Below are 23043 nucleotides of genomic sequence, written 5' to 3'. Positions count from 1 at the left end.
TGTACGGGGTTCCCTTTTTTTTTTTACAATCAATAAAAAAGAAAAGTTCAAAAAATCAACAAAGAACAGCAAGCAAGAAAGAAAACAAAGCTCAAAACGCATAAGGGTATTTTTATTTCCTTTTTTTTCGAATTTGTTTTGTAAATATTTATCAAAGAAAAACATTAAAAAAGAAGAAAAGTTTACCTATTTTTTCGATTTGCCTGAAAAAGGGGAGTTTTTCGACCTCCGGCCTCCGGCGATCGGTGGACGGCGCTACGGTGGCCGATCGAAGTTCTGGTCTGCTTGGTTTCGCTGGAGAGAAAAGGGAGAGCTTGGGTTTTTTTTTAAAGGAAAGGGAAAATGATTTTTTTTCCTAAAAATTTTAACTTATATAGGCTCCATAAAACGATGTCGTTTTGGTCGGCGTCCATAAGCCCCAAAACGACATCGTTTTGATAAGACCCGCGTGCCAACCCGATCCCCCTCAGAGGATCCCCGTGTTTTCGATAAAGGGGTTGTTTGTGCATTTGCCCCTTCCGTTTTTTTAGCTTTATAATTAAATCTTTCGTTATTTTCAATTTTGTTCAGAAATTTAGTTTTTATTTCATTTGGGTCCCTCTTGGTGTTGCGCGTTTTGGGTAGATGGGATATTGCCTATTTTGGTCCTCCCTTGTTATCTGCGCGCCCAAATTGGTCATTTTCTTTGTTTTTTATTTCGAATTGGCTCCGAACTTTCATTTTAGATTCAAATTAGTCCTTTTTTGTTATTTTCAATATTTTAATTAAATTAATCAATTTAATCTATTATTATTACTTATTATTTTACTATTATTATCTAATATATTATCATTATCACTGTTATTACTTTACTATTGTAACTTAATGTATTATTATTATTATTATTATTACTACTACTACTATCTTCTAGTAACTTATTACTATTCTTGTTAGCGTATCATTATTTCTTATTTTTTTTATTATCATCGTTATTAACATATATTATTATCATTAATGTATTATTATTATCATTATTACGATTACTATTATTATTATTTTTAATGTATATATTAGTATTTATATTATCGTTATTATTACTATTGTTAATATTCTCGTTACTATTATTTTTATTCCTTTTATTATTTATTATCAACATATTATTGTTATTATTATTATTATTATTAAATTATTGTCACTATCACTCTTTTATTTAACATATTATTGTTGTTGCTAATTTTTATTATCGTTATTACTATCGTATTATTATTATTATTATATTTTCATCCATATAGATTTTCTTACTACTTATCTATTTATATTTCTACCTATTTATATTTTCGCTATTATATTTTAAGTATTATATCTATATTTATATTTATGTATTAATATCATTATTTCACTTTGTTATATTTTTCATTTCATTATTTTTGTCATCAATATTACTATCCCTTTTTAATGGTTTCACATAATCCTTAGTCATTCACAACTAGTTTTTTTATTTTCAAATATTTTTAGCTTATTCATTATTTCTCTCTTATTTTAGCTTATTCGTTTTATTTTATTTTTGCTTTTATCGTTATCGTTCACACTCGCATTTATGTTTATTCTGTTATGCCTGTCAATACCGAAATTTATATTCGTTTATGCATTCTTTACCTTATTATTACAAACTTATGTTGTATTAACCTTTACCCGATGAAAATAACTTTCTTATAAAAAGTGATACCCTGTATTTGGGACTTTGAGAAAATCATGCCCTAACTTACTGGATTTCAATTTTTCTCGTTTAACCTAAATAACGGCATATTCTTTTTTCGCAACACGAGTTTTGAATAAAATATTTATTCTCGGAGATACGAGGTGTTGTGTCCTAACTTACTGGATATGACATCTTGTTGCCTCGAGATAAGATTTTTGCAAACAAAGGCAATATTCGGCATTTGAAAGTTCGAGATATCGTGCCCTAACTTACTGGGTTTTGATTTTTCCTTGTTTACTCTAAATAATCGAATACCCTTTTAAAAAAGGGGTTAAAATACACGAATTTTAAAAGGCAAGTTCATTCTCAAAAGTTCGAGGTGTCGTGTCTCAACTTACTGGATGTGACATTTTATCACTTTGAGACGAGAAAGTCTTTAACATTTGAGTGTTTTTCACAAAAGAGGGATCGTATTTCAAAGTCTTTCAAGTTTTCAATTTTCGACACTAAGACACTAATTAATCATCTAGGTACCAATCTTTGGGCATATCGAGGGTCCTAATCCTTCCTCGTGCGTAACCGACTCCCGAACTCATTCTCTGATTTTCGTAGACCAAAAAGTATCATTTTAGTACATCTTAACTTTTTTTAAAATGATTAATTTGAGGTGACTCGATCACACCTTAGCAAAAAGGATTGGTGGCGACTCCCTGTTTTTCGTTTTCAAAACCAAAGCCGACCCCGTTTTTCCAAAAAAAAAATGGTTTCGACACATATCACTAGTCAACTTGCAATGCCAATTAACATACCACTTAACCAATCAATCTACCTTGTCATCGATGACATGTCATGTTCTGATTGGTCAAGTTCTTTTTTAAAAACATTAGCATTTAAGTACTAAAATGGGTAACGATATAAAGTTTCAAGTACTAAAATGAGACAAAAAATTTAGGTACTAAAATAGAAAAACCGGTATAATTCAAAGACTAAATTATGAATAAAACCTTTCTTGAAATCAATTCATCGAACAAAATATGTTTAGATCTCGACAAAACATATATGTTTAAAATAATATAAAACATTTTAATCTATTTAAAACTCATAACCAATGTGACATATGAAACTGAATCATGTCAACCTCTTCTAAAGTTTATGTTAGAAGTACAACAAAGTATATATTACTCTCGTGATGGTTCGTGTTGACTTAAAAGTAGTTGATAAGTAACAAGTTAAGTAATAACCGATATAACACCTTTTACCCAGTTCGGTTGTCGAACCCAAGTTACAAGATGTTACAACAGTTAACAGAATAGTTCACATAAATTTTTGACGTTAATATTCAATAAATCAACAAAACATTTTATAATTCAAGTATAATATGAATTACAACCAAAACTGAGCCTCAATCAAGCTTGCAAAGCTCTTGAACTAACTCGAAAAGAATTCAGGACTAATTTGAAACTTTTACAAAAAGATAGATAAAAAGGCAAAACAGGGGTCATACAGTCATGTGGTCAAGCCGTGCAACATGCTAATACTGTGTCTAATAGGTCACACGTTAAAATAAAATATTTTTAACACATTAAAAGTACATTAAATAATATTTATATTAAAAAACACTACCATAAATATAATAAATATTTTATTATATCAAAAAACACTACCATAAATATAATAAATATTTTATTATATTAAATATAAATTTTATAATTTTATATTTTGAGTTGAGTAATTTTCTTTTTTTAGGTTTTGGATAATGAAATTAATTATCATTGAAATAGTGATTTAATATAAATATAAATATAAATATATATAATTATTATTTAACATTTATAATTAATATAATATCTTTTTATAACATAATATATATTTGAACCGGATCAGACTCAAGCCAAAAGAATGTAAAAAGGGGGCTGGCATGGGCCCCAGCCCTCCCTAAAATGTAAAATTATTTTTTAGGCACTTAAATTTTTTAAAAATTTTTAAATTAGCACTTTGGCCCCTAAAATTATAAAAATTCGATTTAATCATTTACAAATTATAAATATATAAACTATAAAAAATTAAAATTTCATCCGGCCCTCTTAAAAAAATTTTCTAGCTTCACCCTTGCCAAAATACAACCTATATAAAATATGAATCTTAAATTTCATTTAATTTATTTTTCAGACATTATATTTTCTCTAAACTTTCTTATTTTTCGGGGGTCAGCACGGTGTTAAAAAAGAGGAGACACTCTCGTGTTATATTGAACAGTATTTAAGTTACAAAATATTGCCTTTAAATAGTATTATCTATGACAGTTAAATGTCACAAAATAGAGTGACGCAGTGGAAGTATGGATAGTCTGCAACCCGCAGGAGGGTTTTATTTTTTCCACATATAACTATTCAATTTCGCTGAAAACCATTGATGTGGGCCACCCATGGCTCACTGGGCTGAGGGCATCTGTTTTCTCTGTTTGAGTTTTACTCAATTTCCTAACTAATAATATTAGAAAAATAGTAAGTACTCGTAAAAAATGTAAACACTGATTTTATATTATTTTTTTAATAAACAATATTTGTAATTTTCACCGTCATGCACCAAGGTGAAGCTTTTAAAGAGGTTGCAGAGTTTATGAATGCTTAATATCTCAAAATAGTTCGAGTTTGACTCAAAACTTAACAATGAATGGTGCATTAGTAACTCTCCCTGTGCATTTAAACAAGCAAATTGCTGCAAATTCTTCAACCATCAGATGGGTGCATTAGGAGAGGATAATGGTTGTAGGACCAAATTTATGCCCGGGCCCAAAGCTCACAAACCCAAACCCAAATACACTACACAGTCCAACTAATTTAAGCCATGACCCAATACAAGAAACCATCCACTACCTCCATCACCCCCACACCCTACTAAATCACCCCACTAAATCACCCCACTAACTCCATCACCCTAGTAAACCATCCCACTAACTCCATTACCCCATTTGCCACTAACTCCATCACTCCACTTGCCTACAAAAAGAAAGGGCAATCAGTTGTAAAAGTTGGCTATAAAAGCCATTCAAAACTATTGTAAAATGGGGGGTTCTTTTTTGGAGATTAATCAAATATCAAAGCAAAAGAGGTTTTCTTTGTCTATTCTCGTTTTAAGTTCTTTGTTTGTTTATTGTTTTCTTTTCAATTTTATTTTATTTTCTTATACGAAAGTAAAAATAAAAGGAAGAAGCTTACCCATTTTAGAATTATCGAAAAATGGTTTTTTTGAGGTCCGGCTGCCGTGCACGGTGACGCCAACGGCGGCCCGTAGGGGTCCGGTGACCGGAGCAAGGCCGAACCGATGGCCAGATTTAGAAAGGAGGGGGAGAGTGTTATTATTATTATTATTATTATTATATTATACTTATTTTATTACTGTTACTATTATTTTGTATATATTTATTATCATTATTGATTTATTATTATTATTAGAAACATATTTTTATTTTTATTATTTTTATTAATATATTATTATTGTCTTCTATTTTGTTGTTGTTATTATTATTTTAATCGTTATTACTATGTTTATGGTTATTGTAGCATTATTCTATTATTATAGTTAATTAATTCTACATTTTCATTACCCTATATATTTTCTTTTTATATTTGTTTTATCCTTCCATATGTATATATATTATTGTTTTCACATTATTATTTTTATGTATAGATCCTTTCTTTATCTATATATATATATTATATTTTCATATATACAATTTATTTCTTTTGAAGCCCGTTTTAAAACTATACTCTGTCTATTTTAACTATTTTCTTATTATTAATATGTGTATTATAGGAATCCTTTTTCCTATTTTCTTCTGTTTTATATATTTATATAATTGTTTTTATTTCTTTTGTTTGTACCATTATTAACATGTTACCACTACCATTTTATTATTTGTCATTAAATCTTTTTTTTTTGCCACTATGTTTTATTGTTAACATGCATCGTTCAGCTTATTATGGTAATGTTATTTGCATGTGACATACCATTATTTTCGTTTTTTTAAATTTTAATTGCCCAAATTAATTTATTCACGATTTATTCTCAATTGTTTTTAAAATAATGGCAATGTTCGGTATTTAAAGACTTCGAAGAATCGTGCCCTAACGTACTGGGTTTCGCTTTCTTTATTTGTCTTGAATATTCGGATATCCTCTTACCAGTTCACTCTAAAAAATTTTCAAAATAAAGGCAATAGTCGGTATTTAAAGAATTCGAAGAATCGTGCCCTAACGTACTGGGTTTCACTTTCTTTGTTTGTTTTGAATATTCGAATATCCTCTTAAGGCTAAAACGTACTTTTAAAAGGCAAGCTCACAATTGAGGGTAAAAAATCTTGTGTCCTAACGTACAGGATGTAATGTTTTACCTTGAGGTGAGATGGTCTTTAATACACATTTGACTTACCTAAATGTTTTAAAAGCCAATAAAAGGAGGATCGCGTCTTGAATTCTGTCCAAATCTTTAATTTTCGACATTAAGACACTAAATAATCAATCAAGTACCAATTTTGGGCGTGTCGATGGTGCTAGTCCTTCCTCGTACGTAACTGACTCCCGAATCGGTTTTCTATTTTCGCAGACCAAAATCGTCGTTTTGGAAAATTTATTAATTTCTTAAAAACGACCATGTTTTGAGGTGATCCAATCACACCCTATTAAAAACGATTGGTGGCGACTCCCAACTTTTCATTTTCAAAAGTCGATTTCCCGCTTTAAAAAAAAACGGTTTCGACAGCTTGGCGACTCCACTGATGAATCAGAGAGTCGAGCTGTAAATTGATTGTTTTCTGTCTTATTGTCAAAAATTGGAAATTTGGTTTTTAAATCTACGATCCTCTCATTGCGTTTTCTGTGTCTTTGTCGGTTTTTATCATGTAGGTTTTACTTTATTTGTCGAGTCTTTCAATATATTCTTGCATCATATTGCATGACCGTTGTGGTCACACCTTTTAAGTGGGAGTGAGGAACTATGTCTTCGTGAGGTTTTCACCTCCGCATGGGCTAGGGGATCGCTTCCGGGATACATCCGTACCTATGTCTTCGTGAGGTTTTCACCTCCGTATGGCCATAGGGAAATGTATCCCCCTAAACCAAACTTGGTCCATATGAGTCTATAATAGGTAAGGATTGAGGAATCTGCTGGTTCAGGTACCCCTTTCTTTAGAACTGAACCACATATAGTAAACCCTAGGAGCCTACCCTAGTTAGGGCTACGCCAAACCTTAGTGGTTACTCAGATAGGTGTTCTAGGTTGTTTATTTCTCCTGTACTAACGTGTTTCATTTTGTTTATGTTTGCATCACATTGCATAGCATTTTCATCATAAAAAGGAGGTGTCGATTCACGGTTCGGTTACTAATAGAAAGTTTTGCCATGGAGAGCGAATTCCTTGATAAAGTGGAGGATAATGTGGTTATCCGGAAATGGTTAGAGAGCACACAATCAGAAAAGGGAGGTAGAGTTGGAGAAGGCACTACACCAGCATCGTAGCCGTAACTCGGTAATAGAATTTAGCGCCAAGCCGTATATGTAATCCACTTTATGTAAAAGATTTTGTTTTCTAGTAAAGTTTTCTAAATGGAATTGAACCAGAGTCGACGTCTTCTTTTGCATTCATCTCATGCATTTGCATTACATCACATCATGTGCATTAATTCAAAAATGAACCCTATTAACTAAAGGTTATTTCTAGTTACCCTGGAACATCGCTATTACACTCGAAGAAAGAAAAAAGCCATGGACCAAAGATTGGAAAGACTTAAACAACTTCAAAGAGAGATGCAAGTCCAGTTACAAAGGCAAATGCAAGAGCAACTGGCGAGGGTACGGCAAGATATGAGAGACCAAGTGCTATAGTTTCAAAGGAATATGATGAATCAGTTGTCCCAACTGCTGACTAAGGGGCTAGGAAAAAGGAAAAGCTCCATGATTAATGCTGGAGAGGACAATGAGAAGCCTCTCTACCCTGCGGGTTATACCCCGGCAAATGATCAAACACCACCTGAGGTGTATAAACGAAGGCTGTCTATTACAATTAGGCCCCAACAGTTTCAAGTCGATGATTCAGCGTCTCTGAATTACCAAAACAGTTCAGGCGCTAATCCGAAGAATAAGTTAATTAATCCCATTATCTCCGATCTTGATGAAGAAACAGAAAAGACAAGGGTGGAGCTCTCGAAACAATTAGAATACCGATGCAAGTGGTTAGAGGAAAACTTTAAAACAATGGAAAGTGTTGACTATTACTGTGGAATTGATGCTAAGGATTTGAGCTTAGTTCCAGATTTAGTGCTTCCCCCTAAATTCAAAACTCCAGAGTTTGTAAGGGACGACGGGACTAGCTGTCCCAAAGCTCACATCACCATGTTCTGCAGACGAATGGCAGGCTATGTCAATAATGACCAATTATTGATTCACTGTTTCCAAGAAAGTTTGGTTGGGGCAGCATCTAAATGGTACAACCAATTGAGCCGTACCCAGATCAATACATAGAAAAATCTAGCACAAGCTTTCATGAAACAGTATAGTCATGTGACGGATCTGACTCCTGATAGGATCACTTTACAGAGCATGAAAAAGAAATTGAATGAGAGTTTCAGGCAGTACGCCCAAAGATGGAGAGAGATAGCAACACAAGTCCAACCACCTCTCTTGGAAAAGGAGACCTCAATGCTTTTTATCTATACCCTGAAAGCCCCGTTCATTGATTATATGTTGGGAAGCACTGCTCTGAGTTTTTCAGATATAATAATGCCCGGTGAGATGATTGAAAATACGGTAAGAAGTAGGAGGATAGATATGGCAGAAAGCATTAAAACTCAGATAAATAAAGAGAATGAAGTGAATATCATGAGCATGCCATCCAAATTGGTCAACATAGACCAGTCAAGGGCTGTAATCACTAGTTATCAAGGCTCTTCAAGGTAGGAATTCAACTTGAGGCCAAAGTTTACGCCTATCCCGATGTCATATAAGGAATTGTATCAGAATCATATCGGGGAATCTGAATGATATATCCGAAGAGGGAGCTGAGGAATAAAAGTCTCCAAACTTTTGCATACTTGGGAGTGTTTTGAACAATGGGACTATGGAAGAGATCCCCTCATTTTTAGAGCTAATCTAGAGTAATATTCAAAACACACTTGTTATTTTAAGCCTAGAAGCAACAAGAATCTTTTGTGAAATAGGCTCATGTTCAAACATATTTATTTTCAATAAAAAATCCACTTTTGTATCTCATTCTGAGCAAATATTCTTTTATTCTTTTATTTCATTCATAATCATGACATACAAATAATCATCCTTAGAATCATTTATTCTTTGGAAATATGCCTTTGTACCTACAATAGCTCCCCAGATATCAACGATAGGAGCAATGATGTAACTGACTCCCTTTTGGGGTGAGATATGTGTTTAAGCAGATCTCAGGACTTTGAAGACGACAGAGATTGTAGTTTATTTCTTGATTTGTTAAGAATAGTAGAACAAGATAAAGAACAGATCATACTCTACAAATGGTCGGTGGACATTATAAGCAAGAGGCAAAGATCGAAACCAGCATCACCACAAAACAAAGCGAGACGTCATTGAGTTATTCCCAATTCAAAGATGTTTTCACATGATCGCATCAAGATATGCCTGGGTTATTATGACGTGAGGATGCTGTAAGGTGTTTGAACAATATATGCTAATGGTTTTATGATGGCCAGGCTAATCATGGGATTCAAGTTCTGCTGGCCCACCATAGAAGAGAATTGTATCAGTTATGCCATAAATGCTAAATGGAGGAAGACAAGACTTATGTGCCTCATCCATTTCTTCACAGATTTTCTATATGTGAAACATGGATATTATGAGGTTGATCTTGTCAAAAGCTTCTAATCGATACTAATTCATCTTTGAGGTTGTCGATTACTTCGTGAAAAGGGTGAAAGTCAGTTCATATGGCCAATATTACTAAGTCCACGGTCATCAAATTCAAAAAAAAAACAAAAGGAAAAAAATAAAAAAAGAAGAAAAGATGCCAAAAAGATTATATCTAGCTGCACAATGTCTAAAGTTTGTAGTTTGTTCGAAGATCAAACGCTATATCACAGTGCAGCAAAGGTAGCAAAAAAAATCGTGGAAGATAACTGAGACTTGTAAAGGTTGGCATAAGGAAGTGACCTTTTTACCCTTTATCCTTATCGAACGTCGGCCAAGACTTTAGCTGGGGCAACACATTGCTCATTGGTTTATGGGATAGAATCAGTTTTGAAGATGAGATTCATTTTCTCCGAGTCTTGTCAGAGCTGAAGACAGAATGGATCCAATCCTGATAGGATCAATTGAATTTGAAGAGAGAGGGTCGAAAGCCTAAACCTTAAAACCCTAAACCCTAAAACCCTAAACCCTAAACCCTGTCGAGGTATAATGCACCGAAAATGACTGATGCGAGCTTACGATAAAGAGGTCTATCCTCGAGAATTCTACAAGGGGAACTTGATATTGAAGAAGATCCTTCCTATACAAAAGGACTTCAGAGAAAAGTGATTGCCGAACTGAGAAGGACCTTATGTAGTAAGGAAAGCCTTTCCTAGAGGAGCATGATATTGACTGAGGCGGATGGCAAGAACTTGCCTAGTTTGGTGAATTCAGATTTAGTCACTATTAGAAGTTTCAAAAAAAAGGAAAAACACAAAAAAAAGAAAAAGAAACACGAGAGGCCAAGGCGAAAACCCCCAAAGGGCACCTTGAGACCAAAGGGGATTTGAGTTGAAAACCCGAAAAGAGCGACTCAAATTTGGATCAAAATAGGGCATATAGTAGTCTTGCTATGCCTAAACTAACAATGAAGAAGTATACTACGTCTGGGGGCATTGACAAGGTGTTTAGGATCCCTTAAACACAGATTGAGCTCAAAGTGGTCCTCAAGAAGTGGGTACAGAGAAGTTCAAGCTGCGATATCTAGGATACCTAGCTTTCCATTTTACCCATTTTTGGATTTGATATCTTTGATTATCTTATTCTTTTCAAGATACATCTTAATAAATTTTTTCTTTGCATTTTGCTATCATTGGTTAACTTACTTGCTTCGAGCTATATTTTTGGTCCGTTGTTATGATCTTTTTCAATTATTTTGTATTGAAATAATGATTAGTGGACTAATAACACTTTCAAAAAAGAAGTTTTACATATTACTCTGGAAGTTTCTAAATAATACAAGAACATGAAACAGGACTATTGTTTAGAACTCACCAAGCCTAAGGGTTGGAAATATTGAAGAAAAGATGATTATCTCTTTGGACTCTTTATTGGTTGAACCAAAAGACAAGACATTTCATCAGTGATACAATCTCGAAAAATAACGAGCAATGGCAACCCAAGTGTAAAAAAGGGTCACCTTCGGAAAAAAAAATGATACTCTGCATTTATGCAAATATTAGGCATATACATCTGGTCATTACACCCAGAGAATAGTGTAACAGATAAAACTGATTGAAGATGATACAAATCTTATACCTTTGAGTTGCAGCAAAATAGATGGAAGAAACCAAATGTTATTCCTCTGAAATTACAGTGGGAGGCACAAACTTTATGTCTCAGAAGGTACAGAGGAAGGGACTCTGAAATTACAGCGGGGCAAGCTTGTTGAGCAAAATGTGATTGTTTCTTTGACTTTTCTGTCAAGAATACCAACCGAACAAGATGGCAGCGTAATACATCAGTGATAATGTCCTGATGAACAACAAGCGATGATATCTTAAGCATTTAAAAAAAAAGCTCATGACATTTCTACATTCATATAATAACACATCTAGTTAGGAGCATTTGATTCATTTCGACCATTTGACATAAGCATCACATTTAGTTAGGAGTATTTGATTCATTTCAATCATTGCATCCTAATTATCTGGCATAAGCATAGATACGTGAAACTGATTTTACAGATTATGTTCCTTAGAGGATAGTGCAGTGGAATCAGTGAATCCACACGCCTTAACCCCTTAAGCAGTAGGGTAAGCTAAAATTTACAGATCTGGGCTCGCCGAGCAGTGGTGGAGCAGGTCGAAGACTCGCCTTAACCCCCTAAGCAGTAGGGTAACAGGCTAAAATTTACAGATCTGGGCTCACCGAGCAGTGGTGGAGCAAGTCGAAGACTCGCCTTAACCCCCTAAGCAGTAGGGTAACAGGCTAAAATTTACAGATCTGGGCTCGCCGAGCAGTGGTGGAACAGGTCGAAGACTCGCCTTAACCCCCTAAGCAGTAGGGTAACAGGCTAAAATTTACAGATCTGGGCTCGCCGAGCAGTGGTAGAGCAGGTCGAAGACTCGCCTTAACCCCCTAAGCAGTAGGGTAACAGGCTAAAATTTACAGATCTGGGCTCACCGAGCAGTGGTGGAGCAGGTCGAAGACTCGCCTTAACCCCCTAAGTAGTAGGGTAACAGGCTAAAATTTACAGATCTGGGCTCACCGAGCGGTGCTGGAGCAGGTCGAAGACTCGCCTTAACCCCCTAAGCAGTAGGTAACAGGCTAAAATTTACAGATCTGGGCTCACCGAGTAGTGGTGGAGCAGGTCGAAGACTCGCCTTAACCCCCTAAGCAGTAGGGTAACAGGCTAAAATTTACAGATCTGGGCTCGCCGAGCAGTGGTGGAGCAGGTCGAAGACTCGCCTTAACCCCCTAAGCAGTAGGGTAACAGGCTAAAGTTTACAGATTTGGGCTCGCCGAGCAGTGGTGGAGTAGGTCGAAGACTCGCCTTAATCCCCTAAGCAGTAGGGTAACAAGCTAAAATTGCAGATCTCATGCCACTGGCTGGAGTGGAACAGATTTAAATTTCGACAGATCTTATCTTTACTGAGCAGGAGTGAAGCAGATCAAATTTTGGCAAGTCTTATCTCCATGTAACGGCAATGGAGTAGATTTCAGCCACCAGCCTTATCTTCACTGAGCAGGAGTGGAGCAGGCTAAATACTAGATCTTATCTTCGCTGAGCAGGAGCGGAGCAGATCAAATTTTGATGAATCTTATCTCCATGTATCGACAATGGACCAGATTCCAATCATCAGCCTTATCTTCACTGAGCAGGAGTGGAGCAGGCTAAACATACCAAATCTTATCTTTACTGAGAAGGAGTAAAGCAGATCAAATTACAGCAGATCACATATCTGTGAAGCAGCAACGGAGCGTTTTGAAGCAATAAGGTGCGGTGGGTTGCGACAAAGAAGACAAGACTCAGCCAGCCCAGGCAAATTTGGCCCTTCTAAAATCTTTGCTCTATTCTCGTTACACGACAATGAGCAAAGAGGGGCAGCTGTAGGACCAAATTTATGCCCGGGCCCAAAGCTCACAAACCCAAACCCAAATACACTACACAGCCCAACTAATTTATGCCATGACCCAATACAAGAAACCATCCACTACCTCCATCACCCCCACACCCTACTAAATCACCCCACTAAATCACCCCACTAACTCTATCACCCCACTAAACCATCCTACTAACTCCATTACCCCACTTGCCACTAACTCCATCACCCCACTTGCCTACAAAAAGAAAGGGCAATCAGTTGTAAAAGTTGGCTATAAAAGCCATTCAAAACTATTGTAAAAGGGGGGTTCTTTTTTGGAGATTAATCAAATATCAAAGCAAAAGAGGTTTTCTTTGTCTATTCTCGTTTTAAGTTCTTTGTTTGTTTATTGTTTTCCTTTCAATTTTATTTTATTTTCTTATACGAAAGTAAAAATAAAAGGAAGAAGCTTACCCATTTTAGAATTACCGAAAAATGGTTTTTTTTGAGGTCCGGCTGCCGTGCACGATGGCGCCGACGGCGGCCCGTGGGGGTCCGGTGACCGGAGCAAGGCCGAACCGATGGCCGGATTTAGAAGGGAGGGGGAGAGTGTTATTTTTAATAATAATAATATTATTATTATTATTTTTATATATTTATTATCATTATTGATTTATTATTATTAGAAACATATTTTTATTTTTATTATTTTTATATTATTATTTTTATTAATATATTATTATTGTATTCTATTTTGTTGTTGTTATTATTATTTTAATCGTTATTACTATGTTTATGGTTATTGTAGCATTATTCTATTATTATAGTTAATTAATTCTACATTTTCATTACCCTATATATTTTCTTTTTATATTTGTTTTATCCCTCCATATGTATATATGTTATTGTTTTCACATTATTATTTTTATGTATAGATCCTTTCTTTATCTATGTATATATATATATATATTATATTTTCATATATACAATTTATTTCTTTTGAAGATCCCGTTTTAAAACTATACTCTGTCTATTTTGACTATTTTCTTATTATTAATATGTGTATTATAGGAATCCTTTTTCCTATTTTCTTCTGTTTTATATATTTATATAATTGTTTTTATTTCTTTTGTTTGTACCATTATTAACATGTTACCACTACCATTTTATTATGTCATTAAATCTTTTTTTTGTCACTATGTTTTATTGTTAATATACATCGTTCAGCTTATTATGGTAATGTTATTTACATGTGACATATTATTATTTTCGTTTTTTTAATTTTAATTGCCCAAATTAATTTATTCACAGATTTATTCTCAATTGTTTTTAAAATAATGGCAATGTTCGGTATTTAAAGACTTCGAAGAATCCTACCTTAACGTACCGGGTTTCGCTTTCTTTCTTTGTCTTGAATATTCGGATATCCTCTTACCAGTTCACTCTAAAAAATTTTCAAAATAAAGGCAATAGTCGGTATTTAAAGAATTCGAAGAATCGTGCCCTAACGTACTGGGTTTCGCTTTCTTTGTTTGTATTGAATATTCGAATATCCTCTTAAGGCTAAAACGCACGTTTAAAAGGTAAGCTCACAATTGAGGGTAAAAAATATTGTGTCCTAACGTACTGGATGTAATGTTTTACCTTGAGGTGAGATGGTTTTTAATACACATTTGACTTATCTAAATATTTTAAAAGCCAATAAAAGGAGGATCGCGTTTTAAACTCTGTCCAAATCTTTAATTTTCGACATTAAGACACTAAATAATCAATTAAGTACCAATTTTGGGCGTGTCGATGGTGCTAGTCCTTCCTCGTACATAACTGACTCCCGAACCGGTTTTCTATTTTCGCAAACCAAAATCGTCGTTTTGGAAAAAAATTTTATTTCTTAAAAACGACCGTATTTTGAGATAATCCAATCACACCCTATTAAAAACGATTGGTAGCGACTCCCAACTTTTCATTATCAAAAGTCAATTTCCCGTTTTCAAAAAAAACGGTTTCGACAATGGTGACATATTGCCATAAAAGGAAAGCAATTTCATCAATAGCATCTACACTACAACCAAAATTCTTATACAACGAGCTAGAATGAGTGATAACAGATTCGTCTGACTCTTCTACACTATAATAAATTCTCCCTTTAAAACAAATTTCGACAACTCTCAGCATGGTTTGGTTACCATGGCAAAGTACAAGTTAACTGATAAATAATATCATGAGAAATCATCTGTCTTCATTAGGATGCCACCACAGAGATAAATAATAAGATAATTAGATGAATCTGTGCGGTTGAAAAAACTGGTACTAGGCCGCAAAATTTTTCGACCTTGAAGCAAATGTTTCAGCTACCAGAAGAGGGAAAGCAATAGTTGCATCACAATGTACCTGATTCCATACAAATCATGAAAGGAGTCAGGAACTAAGATGATATATTTGTTTATTTGAGGAAAAAGAAATAGGGTAAGCAAACTTATTGAAGTTGAAAAGAGTGTATAACAATGGAAGATGAAAAGCAATAGGGTAGACAAAAGGCATACCTTAACTGTTTTAGCAGAGCCTCGTATTTTCCCCCATGAAACAGCTTCGTCTGGACGGGCTCCGGAATCGCTCCCATCATACTCTTGAGCAGTATTTATGTAAACAGCATAATCGGCACCATTACGCATCATATTAGCATTACAGATATGATGCTTCGGCAATCCCCCTCCTAGAATAATCATTCCTGTTTTCCTAGGACTTGCATGGACTGCTTCACCATTCATGGCCCTAATATCTGCTCAAAAGTAATCAAGTTAGATATTCACGTCCCCAGTTCTTGAGCAGGAGCAGTCAACAAGCAATGAAGATGGAACATAGAACACCTACCTTGCACTACATCAATTATCAGACCTGGGCTGCGAAAAGAATGAAAATACAACATATCCCCTAAAGAACCATCTGTTAATCCAGGACAGAAAACAGGAATATTGTTCTGGAAAATACAAATAAATAACAAAAATGAGCATAGTTAACGAATGGATAGCTGTACAGATCATCATGGACACCAACAAAAAAGCAGAGGCGAAAAAGTAGTTACATTCTCATAGCATTAGGCTAAACTGGTAATGATACTTGCCTTGTATGCCCAGTAGAGGTATGAATTTCCATTATTTATTTCTCGTCCCAAACGTGCAATTAACTTTGATGGAGTCCACAATACATTCTGTACAGACCAAAAGCATGAGGTACGAGGAAATTAACAGAAATAACAGAAACCACCAGACACAGGAGAAACATCTACTGATGGTAACTGAAATCACTGGAAAAGACTACAAATGACAGCTGAGCTATTCTACCATACACAATAATTAGACTCAAGAAATCAATCATCCTTTCAACATTTATGGAAAACTAAAAGGTCCCAAAATCATTGTGACAATTCAAAAATATCAGACTAACTAGAGGGCATGACCTATGTAACTCAAACTCAGATGTACCAGATATGTGTGAATCTGACTTGAATTTGTTCAATTTTTTTTTATCTAAAACTTTTCCATTTATTCGGAAAGTCCTTGGAGGGTCATTCCTCATACTCATATCTAGATATGTAATTGACATGGATGCTGAATGCCAATACTTCAAAAATAAAGTGGAGCAACATCTTGTATGACATAACAGAATCGGTGTGTGTATTTGTGTGAAAGTACCTCTTCATGCTGTTCCTTCAACATCTGATCAAAAATTGGAATGATCCAATCCTCAAATTTGCAGTAATTGTCATTAGGAACCAACAAGTTACCAATGCGATTCAATCCTCTTGAACGTAACTGAGCACCAGGTAGCGAAAAATCACCCTTATACGTTGGAGCAAGACATTTTATAAGATCTTCTTCTATGCCACCAGTTGTAGTAACTATTACATCTACCTAAACTCATTTCAAAAGTAACACTACTCAAAATCCAGAGGCACTAGAGCATCAAAACATGACATATTTTTAAATGAAGCCAAAGACTAAATATGTATTCCAAAAAAACCAATTCTACACAAAAGAAAGTCTGATTTGGAACTCACCATGTGATGCTCAGTAAGATATCGAACAGTGTCTCGAACACCAGATGAAATAAGATTTGATGTGAACCCCAAAAACACCTTGGATCTCACAGATTCTCTGTGGGTAGGATCCTTCTCCTCTTCACTGCTGTCCTCAGCTATAGGCTCATCAGAAAGCCTCCAATCTAACTTCATTGATCAAGAATACCTTTATGAATTAAGCAAACAATGCTACGTTTGGGAACATAAATCAGAAAGATTCGGATTTGGATTTCATTTAACATATAAATTGTAAGAATGAATAGTATATATTAGGTATAAACTAGTAGAGATCCAATACGATTATATAATTTATTTAAAGGGCATGAAGTTCAAATTCACAAATATCTATAAGAATTTCAAATTCACTACTAACCATGCACCCAATATATCTATTATTTTGAGAAATAATCATAAATATTACATTTCTAAGTACATTTGAAATCCAAATCTATCTTTTTGAATTCTAAGTTCCCAAAAACTATCTAAAAGGTAAAAAAAATCTAAAAAAACGAAACCAACCATCTCATTGACAATTTCAATAGCTTCTCCAAAATTGGAAGCTTGAAATCCAGTGGAAAGCATAGATTTGAGAAGTCTGCAGTAGTTTACACCCTGATTGAAATCATAACCTTCAATTCTAGTGCAAGTCCCTTCAAGGGAATCTGAGTCTTTGAAAACAGTAGAGCGTACGGAGTTTATAAGCTTATCATCCATGATCTCCTTTTACCGCCTTTCGTCCTTCACCAAGAAAACTGCCACTGGAGGAAAAAAAAACTCCATATGGTTAGCTTTGATACTTAGAACTGCAACCATAAGCGGAAAAGTAAAAGAACTCTACACTGATAGGTTACCAAACATACCAATGCGTAGATTGCTTTATTGTATCAAGAATCCTTAATTGCAGGGTTGTCGCCCGTAGACAGCGGTGGTGCGGTGAAGATGAGAAGATAACGGTGGCGGAGATGGGCTATGAAGAAAAAGAATAGCGGAAGAATGGGGGCAGAGTGCTGAGGTTGAGGCTGCGTGCAACAAAAGCTAGTTTGATAACCGATAAACCGAGGGTTTAAACTATAACTAGATTATGGGAGGCAACAAAAGTGGGTCAAAAAATAAAACAATTATAAAAATGATAGTAATTTGTTTTTTTGAGCAATAAATTGTTTTTTTAAACAAAACTAATACTATTTTTTTTAAAGTCTAGTAGTAATTTTTTAAATGAAAAAGAAAGGCAATCTTTTTTATTTTAAAAATTTATTTATATAATATTCATTTCGTTTATTATTTTGTATATTATTTTATGTTTGATAAATTAAAAAACTAAGATAGTTAGTAAATTTATATGAAAAGATTATTTGATATATTAGGAAAAAAAATTGAGTATTAATTTTTTTTTAAATAATCTCATTATAGGTACTAATTAGACTTGCTCGGACTGTCCGAAAAGTAAGAGGTTTTGGGTAAAAATATAAACCAAAAAATAGGTTTGGGCAAAAAAAATGTCCATTTAGAAAATGGGTCGGGCATCGGGTAAGGCTTTTTTGGCCCCGGCATTTGCTTGTTAAGTTGCATCTCTCTTAGTGTTATTTAAGTATACATATTTTTTTTAAAATTTTACATGCAGAATTTTAGGCCAATTTTTTTAACGAGCCCGAGCCTAACAAATGAGCTTAAAATTTTAGTTGAACTCAATCCAGCCCATGAGCACTTCTAGTACCAGTCATATCTATTGTCCTACTCTAACTCATAAATAGGAGAATAATGCGTTTCAGTACACTCGAACTCACATATTCCTATGTTGGTAACAATACCTCTACTAATCGAACTAAGACTTAATCGACAATATTATTATCTTTTTATTACGGTAAAACTTGAAAATTATTTATTTAATATTTTTAATATTTTTAATATAATATTTTTTATTTTGAAAGTTTAATATAACAGCTATACTTTTTTCATAAATTTGAAATAATTGATTTAATATTTTCTAAATTAGCATTTAGCATCTTTTGTTAAAAAATTATATTAACTAAAATTTAATATAAGGTATCAAATAAAAAAATAGTGTTAAATTTTTTACTTTTTTTGAATATGTAAAATTTTGTCTTTGAATGTAGTATCGAAACACTTTTTTTTTATTAATCTTATTACAAGTTATTTATCATATCTATTCTTTTTGATAATGTGTCTAGAAATAGTCCCTCCCCAACCTCTATAGTTCTTTTCTAACCTTTAAACAAGAAGATAATGCATTTCAGTACACTCAAACCTACATCATTCTGCACTAATAATAAAAAATCAAGCTATCAATATGTTTTGTATTGATTCACTTCGAATGAGAAGTTCTTTTTTAAAGTGGATTTGTGTAATGGAGAGGCAATTTTGGTTAAGTTCTTGTTTTACTCCATCCTATTTCACTTTAAAAAACATTCATTTTAGTCCCTTGTAATATTGTACAATCCTTCTTTTATATTTTTAGTAAATATATTAAATTATATTAACATGTCATATATATATATAATTATGGTACGCTTATAACGTGAGTAAAAAAATTATATAATAATATATTTATTAAAAGTTTAATAATCAAATGGACTTATCAATGAAGAGATCTTTGTGTGTAGTCTAAAGGTTTTAAAGATCCAAGACATCCCAACCATGATTATAAACTTACCCAAGACTTGTATGGTTTAAAGCAAGCCTTATGGTATGTTATGAGAATCTTTCAAAATTCAAGCTTGAATAAAGTTAAATGGAGGGCAATGTATATAAAATTTGTTTATAAAGAAAAAGAAATGTGAGATGATAGTTGCACATGTATATATGGATGATATAATTTTTTAATTAATATCTCAGCAAGCCAAAAAAAAAAGCTTTTGCTAGAATGATGTAGCTAGAGTTTGAGATAAGGATGGTAGAAGATTTATCCTACTTCTCAAGTTTTTAGATTAAGATGGAATCTTTCTATCTCCAAAAAAGTATGCTTGCGACTTAGTTAAGAAGTTTAATTTGAAGGGATCAATGGTAATTAAGATATTTACGAGAGTTTTAAAATAATCAAGCTCAGATGTTGAGGGAGTTGCAACTAATCTTAATAATTATTGTAGTATGATTGGTAGCCTTCTTTATCTCACTACAAATAATCAAGATTTGTGCTACAATATAGAGTACGTGTATGTGTGTGTAAAGTATCAATCTAATCCTAAGGAGTCTCAATTAAAAATTTTAAATTCATATGATTCAATTAATGTGCTAAATGATCTTGAGGGTCTCCTCAACCATCATACATAAGAAATTTAAATGTAGGGAAACATGATGTCGCAATATCTTCTTAGCTAAGGGCTCATTTTTATATTTCTTCACAAGGACCTCATTTTTTGAAAATCCTGTAAATGTTTTCCTAACTTCTCTACTTTTTCAGTGTTTTGACTAGTATAACTATAACTGTCATCATAATCCTCATCATAGCTATAATCTCTATCATCGATATCGACGTCCTCATCTACTAAATTTTCATTACCTTGGTTTGCACGTTATTGATCTTACTCAGAATGAATAGATTCTTACTTTCTACTCGTGGGTTTTTTTTTCCTAATTCATCATATCTGCTTTAAACTCCTTAATGAGTTTTTTTTTCATTTCTCTCACCCGTCTGTCACTACCTTTCCATCTACTCCTGGATAAATTTTTGTTGTTCCTCATATCTCTTTTGTTAAAAGGACTTTTGTCCTTTTGTAACTTTTATTTTCTCTTGCATGTTAAGATACTGTTGATTACCAGACTGATGACGCTAGGAGCTTTGAACCGTCGATGATGCTCTGACTTGGTGCTGGTTTTAGGGGTTATAATACCATGGGGGATATTGGTAAAACCGGTAGCTTGAATTTTGTAGATTTTGATTTTGTAGGGGATATTGTTGACCAACATGCAATGGGTCCTGGTTCATTTTCTTAGTCTACTCCATATTTACTCCAATGTTATGACCAATAGAGTCTATAACTTGATAATTGGTTGGGTCAAACTCAATACTAGAAGGATCATTAGTGTGTGGATGCACCTTATCTTTCTACTGAGGTGAACAAAGGGAAGAAGATGAAGGTTTGGCGAAGAATGAAGAAATAGAGGTTAGGAGGAAGTTTCAATTCTCTTGCGAGAGAAAGGGATTTGGTGGGTTGTCTACTTGAGTTTGTGAGCTATTTGCATGGCTATTTTATAGGAAAAAACAAATTTGACTACATACCTTAATATTGTTGACGTGAAAGTCTGATTTGATGCCATTGATAGTGATGATGATGTAATGTCCTAAGATGAGACATGTTAAAGTGGCTAACAATTAACTACTCTAGATTTTCATGTGATCCTCATATAGCCTTAACAAAAATGTATAATTTGTCAGGTTGAGGTTTGTGGACTAATCATAAGCGAGGAGGTGCATAGCTCACCAAGTTGAGGTTCGCAAACTAATTATGATAAGCTGTAAGATCCACTATACAAAGCATAACAAAAATCTAAAAGTTCATAATTTATTTTCTAAAATTATAAAAAATATTTCTAAAATATAGTTATGCAAAAAAAAATCATAAAACTATAGAAAAACCTTATAATTTTGAAAGAAACTAAAATACATAATTTTTCCAATTTAATGATGTTTTTATTGTTGACAAATCTACAATGTTTTGGTGAAGTTATATTTTTATTATTATAGAATTTCAGTTTTTTCATATAGCAATAATAATCTTATTTATTTCACAAAAATAAAAAATAAAATTTCGAATATGGTGATATGATTTTTCTTTTAAAGTTTTTTTTATTATATATCAGAAAATCATATGCAATATTTAAGTCCAAATATGAGTTGAATAGGTAGAAAGTTGATGTTGTTGGCCAAAGGGGTAAAATTAGCAGTTGTGTTTATCGGGCGTTGTTCTTCACCTACCAAATTTATGTGCCCACAATTAAGAAGGAATTTCTCAAATTTGGTAGAGAATTTATTTGAGTTAGAGAAACTTAAACATGTATATATCAATAAAAATATATTAAAATTATGTATAAATATAATTTTATGATTGATATTGTAAATAAATTTAAATTATTCTATTACAAGTAAAATCTAATAAAAATGTGATAATTAATATTAAAAAAAATTTTATGTTAAAATCAAAGTTAACAATTGATAATAAATAAATATTTAAGTTAAATCATATGGACAAAATTATCTATTTTTATTTAATTAAATATTTATTTTTTATTATCTAATTAAATATTTAAGATAATATAAATATCTAATACTTATTTTAAAGTTATTTGGAAATAATGATAAAACCTGAGGAATAGATAAATTATCTAATTTAAAAAATACTTTTTAAAATGTGATAATTAATCAGTTAAAACCGAAATTTTAAAATAAATAGTTTTAAAATAAATAGATAATAGATAATAAATATTTAAGTTAAATTAGACAAATAAATTATCTAATTAATTTTTAAAATTCTGATCATCTAATTAAATATTTAAGATAATATAACAAGTTATTTGAAAATAATGATAAAACCTAAGGAATGGATAAATTACGTAAATTAAAAAGAATATCCTTTTTTTTTAAAATGTGATAATTATTTTTTTAATTTTTATATTGAAATCAAAATTTAAAATGTATAAGAATATGGATAATAAAATAAATATTTAATTTAAACTAAATAGATAATTTATTTAATTAATATTTATCTAAATACAAAAAAAAATGCTACTTGTCGCAATTTTAATATTTGTGTTCCTTCTTATTATATTATTCATATAATAGCAGTAAAAAGTCATATGTTAACTTCTCACTTTTTTTTTATTTTTTTAAAATATTAAAAAAAAAGAAATTGTAAGGGCATGTCTTTGAACTTTTAGAACAAACCTTAAATAATTTCAATAATCTTTGCATATATATATATACATGATCCTAAATAATATGAAAAAAATGAAAAATTAGAGAGAAAAAGAAAAGCA

The 23043-nt window shown here is 32.7% G+C and overlaps 1 protein-coding gene across 2 annotated transcripts; it reads right to left on the bottom strand.

The window, feature by feature from the left end:
• Window positions 1-15032: 15032 nt before the first annotated feature.
• Window positions 15033-18140, bottom strand: LOC107896250 (deoxyhypusine synthase). Of its 2 annotated transcripts, XM_041078016.1 has the most exons (8): window positions 17913-18140; window positions 17572-17810; window positions 17032-17199; window positions 16667-16885; window positions 16096-16182; window positions 15846-15951; window positions 15518-15753; window positions 15033-15365 (listed from the first exon to the last, which is right to left on the bottom strand). In XM_041078016.1, the coding sequence occupies exons 2-8, from the start codon at window positions 17764-17766 to the stop codon at window positions 15285-15287; spliced, it is 1092 nt and encodes a 363-aa protein (XP_040933950.1). In that variant the 5' UTR covers window positions 17767-17810; window positions 17913-18140; the 3' UTR covers window positions 15033-15284. The 2 variants fall into 2 exon arrangements, with proteins under 2 accessions (XP_040933950.1, XP_040933951.1); XM_041078017.1 differs by lacking the exon at window positions 17913-18140 and having other exon boundaries at window positions 17032-17195; window positions 17572-17763.
• Window positions 18141-23043: the final 4903 nt, after the last annotated feature.

This window comes from Gossypium hirsutum, chromosome A10 (assembly GCF_007990345.1).
Source record: "Gossypium hirsutum isolate 1008001.06 chromosome A10, Gossypium_hirsutum_v2.1, whole genome shotgun sequence".
Taxonomy (NCBI): Eukaryota; Viridiplantae; Streptophyta; class Magnoliopsida; order Malvales; family Malvaceae; genus Gossypium; species Gossypium hirsutum.
Note: the sequence above shows the minus strand (reverse complement) of the source record. Positions and strands in the feature narration are given on the sequence as shown.